Source organism: Hevea brasiliensis, chromosome 12 (genome assembly GCF_030052815.1).
Source record: "Hevea brasiliensis isolate MT/VB/25A 57/8 chromosome 12, ASM3005281v1, whole genome shotgun sequence".
In the NCBI taxonomy this organism is placed as follows: Eukaryota; Viridiplantae; Streptophyta; class Magnoliopsida; order Malpighiales; family Euphorbiaceae; genus Hevea; species Hevea brasiliensis.
In genome coordinates, this window is record NC_079504.1 from 45483297 (window position 1) to 45487808 (window position 4512).

A 4512-nucleotide genomic window follows, 5' to 3' on the forward strand; every position below is an offset into this window, starting at 1 on the left:
GGATGGGTAGTGGGTTGAGCATTCTCACTGGCTTTTGATGCTCCAGCTTCACTCTCTGACAGACCTAACAAGCAGACACAAATTGTGCAATCTCTTTCTTTGTAGAAGGCTACCAATACTCCTTCTTTAAATCTTGATACATTTTGGTGGCTCCAAGGTGCATACTATACCTAGCATTATGAGCTTCTCTCATAATGTCTCCCTTGAGTTAGATGTCATTTGGTATACATAACCTGTTGCCATACCTTAACACTCATTTTTCATTGAAATAGAACTCACTAATCTTACCTTTTTGTATTGCTTTTGCTATCTTTACCAACTCAAGGTCTTCATACTGCTTCTCTGTTTTATGCCTTAAATACATTGGTGTCACTTTCATTTGAGCCATCCAGATACCCTTAATTGATAACTCCAACTGTAACCCTTCTTCAATCAGCTGGTGTAACCCCTTCAAGATAGGCTGCCTTTCTATGGATATATAAGCCAAACTGCCAAATGATTTTCTACTAAGGGCATATGTAATAATATTTACCTTTCTTGGATGGTATTGGATTATACAATCATAATCACTAAGTAGTTTCACCCATCTCCTCCGCCTAAGACTTAGCTCTTTCTGCTTGAAGATGTATTGGAGACTCTTGTGGTCTGTGAAGATCTCACATTTTGCTCCATAAAGATAATGTCTCCACATCTTTAGAGTAAAGACTACGGCCTTCATCTCTAAGTCATGAGTGGAATAATTAGCTTCATACTTCTTTAACTATCTTGAAGCATAAGCTATTACTTTTCTATTATGTATAAGAACACTTCCTAAACCCACTATGGAGGCATCGCAGTAAACTATGAAATCTTCATTGCTCCTAGGCAAAGCCAATACTGATATAAAAATCAGACACTCCTTAAGCTTCTGAAAGCTCTCCTCACATTCATCACTCCATTCAGACTTCTTACTCTTCTGAGTTAACCTAGTTATTAGAGCAGCTATCTTAGAGAAATTAGGTACAAATCTCCTATAATAGCCCGCCAAACCTAGAAAACTCTTAATCTCAATCACTGTAGTCAACCTCATCCAATCTGCCACTGCTTCAACCTTCTTAGGATCTACTTCAATTCCATTCTCTGACACTATATACCCTAAGAAGCATATACTTTTTAGCCAAACTCACATAGAGAACTTGGTGTATAATTGATGCTCCTTCAATGTCTAAAGAACCATTCTTAAATGTTATGCATGCTTTTCAGGAATTTTGGAGTACACTAGTATGTCATTAATAAAGACGATTACAAAGTGATCTAGATAAGGCCTGAACACCCTATTCATGAGATCCATGAATGCAGCCGGGGCATTGGTTAACCTAAATGGCATCACAAAAAACTCATAATGCCTATATCTAGTCCAAAAGGTAGCCTTTAGAATATTTGTCTCCTTAATCCTCAACTAGTGATATCTGAGCCTTAAATCTATCTTTGAAAAATAATTAGCTCTGACTAGCTAATCAAACAGGTCATCAATATGGGGTGAAGGGTACTTATACTTCATAGCGACCTTATTCAAGTAACTATAATCAATGCACAACCTCAAGGATCCATCATTCTTCGTTATAAACAGTACTGGAGTGCCCTAAAGAGAGGTACTCAATCTGATGAATCCCTTATCTACTAATTCCTGAAGCTGTTCTTTTAACTCTTTCAACTCTATAGGAGCCATCCTATAAGGAGGAATAGATAGGGGTCTAGTACTAAGCACTAAATCAATTTTAAAATCTATCTCCCTTTCAGGTAGCAAACCAGGTAGTTTTTCTAAAAATACATCTAGAAATTCTTTTACCATAGGAATTAATCTCGGTTCACTTTTGTTCTCCATAATATCTCTAACATGGGCCAGAAACCCTTTACATCCTTTTTGGAGCATTTTCTAGCTTGCATCACGGAGATCATCCCCTTCACTAATGATGTTTGATCTCCCTGAAAAACCACCTCTGACTCATCCTGTCTTCTGAACCTTACTATCTTGTTCCTATAGTCTAAGATGGCATAATTAGCTGAGAGCTAATCCATCCCCCAAATGACATCAAAATCCATCAATTCTAAGACCACTGGGTCAATTAGAAAACATTTATTCTCCACCATCATTGGGCAGGCTTAACAGATCATTTCTGTCACTGAAGGATCACACTTAGGCCCACTAACAAGCAACGGACATTATAAACTTGAGACTACTAAACCCAATCTTAGGAACACTTCAAGGTTACAAAAGAATGTGATGCACCAGGATCAATCAAAACATCCACATCAAAACTTCCAATGCAAAGGTTACTCGACACCACAGTGTTAGAGGTGTTAGCTTCCTGTTGTGTCATGATAAAGATTCGAGTTGGTGTTGTCAAACCCCTCCCTTGTAAGCCAGCCATAGAAGTAGAAGAATCTTATCCCCTACCCTATCCCTTTCTTGATGAGGGAATCATAAAAGTCTGTCTCACTGTCGATTGAGCCACACTACCTGACCCAATTTATTAAGAAGCCATCATTTTCATATTGGGACACTCCCTAGACATGTGCCCCTCCTGACCACACCTGTAGCATTGGGAGGTTCCAAACCTATAAACTCCTTAAGGAGGCTTCCCACGTTTGACACAACCAGAGGTATCCGATCCCAAACTAGATCTGCTTCCCACCCCAAGGCCTAACTTAATTCTACTTTAGAACTTATTCTTCTTTTGCTGCTTGATAAACTTCCTTCCTTTATCTTTCTTAGTTTCGGATGATGAAACAATCTTGGTTAAGTGTTTGAACCTCCCTGCATTTGTAGCCTTAGGAATTGCTGATTGCTCAACTTTTGTACTTTTCATGTAACACCCCTATTTGTATAGCCTGGTATATTTCACTATTCCGGTGACCGGTGTCGGTCCGGACAATTAAGGGGATTAGAACCACACTTAAGACAACTAGATAAGCCATAAACACAAATAATTAGTAATTGTCAATTAGTTAAGTATAAATAAGAAAAACAGAACATAAGAAGTTAAACGAGCCGAGAGTCACAGCGATGGGTGACCTTCTCGGGAAGGACTGCGAAGTCTATTTAAACTCAAATTTTGAACCGTAAAATATGACGCCGCGGTCCTTAAGACTATTACAAACACAGTGGAAAAGAGAAAATCACAGAAAAAGTTTGTTAAGCCAATCAAATAATTAGGTCAGGGAGCTGGAAGAAATATTGAATTATTTACAAACCAGATTGAACCAACGAGGGACAATTTGGTCAATTGACCCCGAGAGCTGATTCCTAACCTAACTGTCAAATAAAATCGGAGAAAAGAAATTTTTGGAGTCGAGAATTAAATTAAAGAACTAATGAAAAAATAAATGAAAAAAAAAGAAAAAGAAAAGTTGAAAAAGTAATGACATCATGTGGTGACATAAGTATGATGCAATAAATTTTTATTTTTAAAATTGAAATTTTGGGATAATTTCTAACAATTAAAAGGCAAATTAAGAAAAGAAAAGAAAAGAAAAAAAAATTTGGTCTTCTTCTTCTTCTTCAAGCGGTCCACTCTCTCTCTCCCATCTCTTTCATTTTCTTCATGAAACCTCCATTGAAGCCCACCTAAAGCTCCCTTATAAACCCTAAATTTTGCCATGAAATCCCTACATCCCTTAACTAAAACATGTGTTTGAGCTTTGATAAGAAGATTGGGAGTAAATAAATCAAGCAAAGTTTGAAGAATTGGAGATAAAAATTCTGCTCACTTAAGGTTGGTATTCTTCCTTCATTTTCTCTTTGAATTTATGTTTAAGTAGCTAAGTTACACTTGTAATTAACAAATAAGTGAATAAAATCAAGCATGGTGGACCAAATAGAGATGTAGGCAACTAGGGTTTAGGTTTGAGGATGGATAATTTTGATACAAATTATGAATTAGTTAAGTGTGAATGAGTGTATAAATACTAAATATGCATTTAGAATTCAACAAATGAGCTAAACATGGAAGTCAGGGTTTTGGACCTAGGGTTTGAGAGACAAAATTTGGAGAAACGATGAAATGATGTGTTTGACCTAGTTTGAGGTGAGAAATGGTCATTTGTGACCAAATGAAGTGTGTTGGAAGTATTGGAATTGAGTTTGAATTCGGATTGAATGTGATCATGCTGCTGGTAGCAGGACCAAGGTCCCTTTGAGGGACCAAAACTGAAAATTTACAAGTCCAATTGGTATGAGACCAATTGGGGATGAAAATAGACACAAAATGACACAATTTTCATTTAGGAATCATGCCCAAAAAGTGACAAAAAACTAGTGAATAAATTGATCAAATCCGGATTTTCTCAGTCTGACCTGTACAAAAATGACCAAATGAACAGCGTTTGTTCATTTGGTCATAACTTGAGCTAGGCAGGTCTAAATGACCAGAAATTTTACCAGTGGATATTTGAGATATAGACCTAAAACTTTCATGAAGAACACAAACTCAAATTATGCCATTAACTAAGTCATTTGGCCACCCAAATTTG

The 4512-nt window shown here is 36.9% G+C and overlaps 1 protein-coding gene across 1 annotated transcript; it reads right to left on the reverse strand.

Annotated features, from left to right (window-relative positions):
* Positions 1-760: 760 nt before the first annotated feature.
* LOC131171226 (uncharacterized mitochondrial protein AtMg00860-like) lies at positions 761-2411 on the reverse strand. Its single transcript, XM_058130699.1, has 2 exons — positions 2270-2411; positions 761-1134 (listed from the first exon to the last, which is right to left on the reverse strand). Exons 1-2 carry the CDS (start codon positions 2409-2411, stop codon positions 761-763), a joined length of 516 nt encoding a protein of 171 aa, XP_057986682.1.
* Between the last annotated feature and the right edge of the window lie 2101 nt (positions 2412-4512).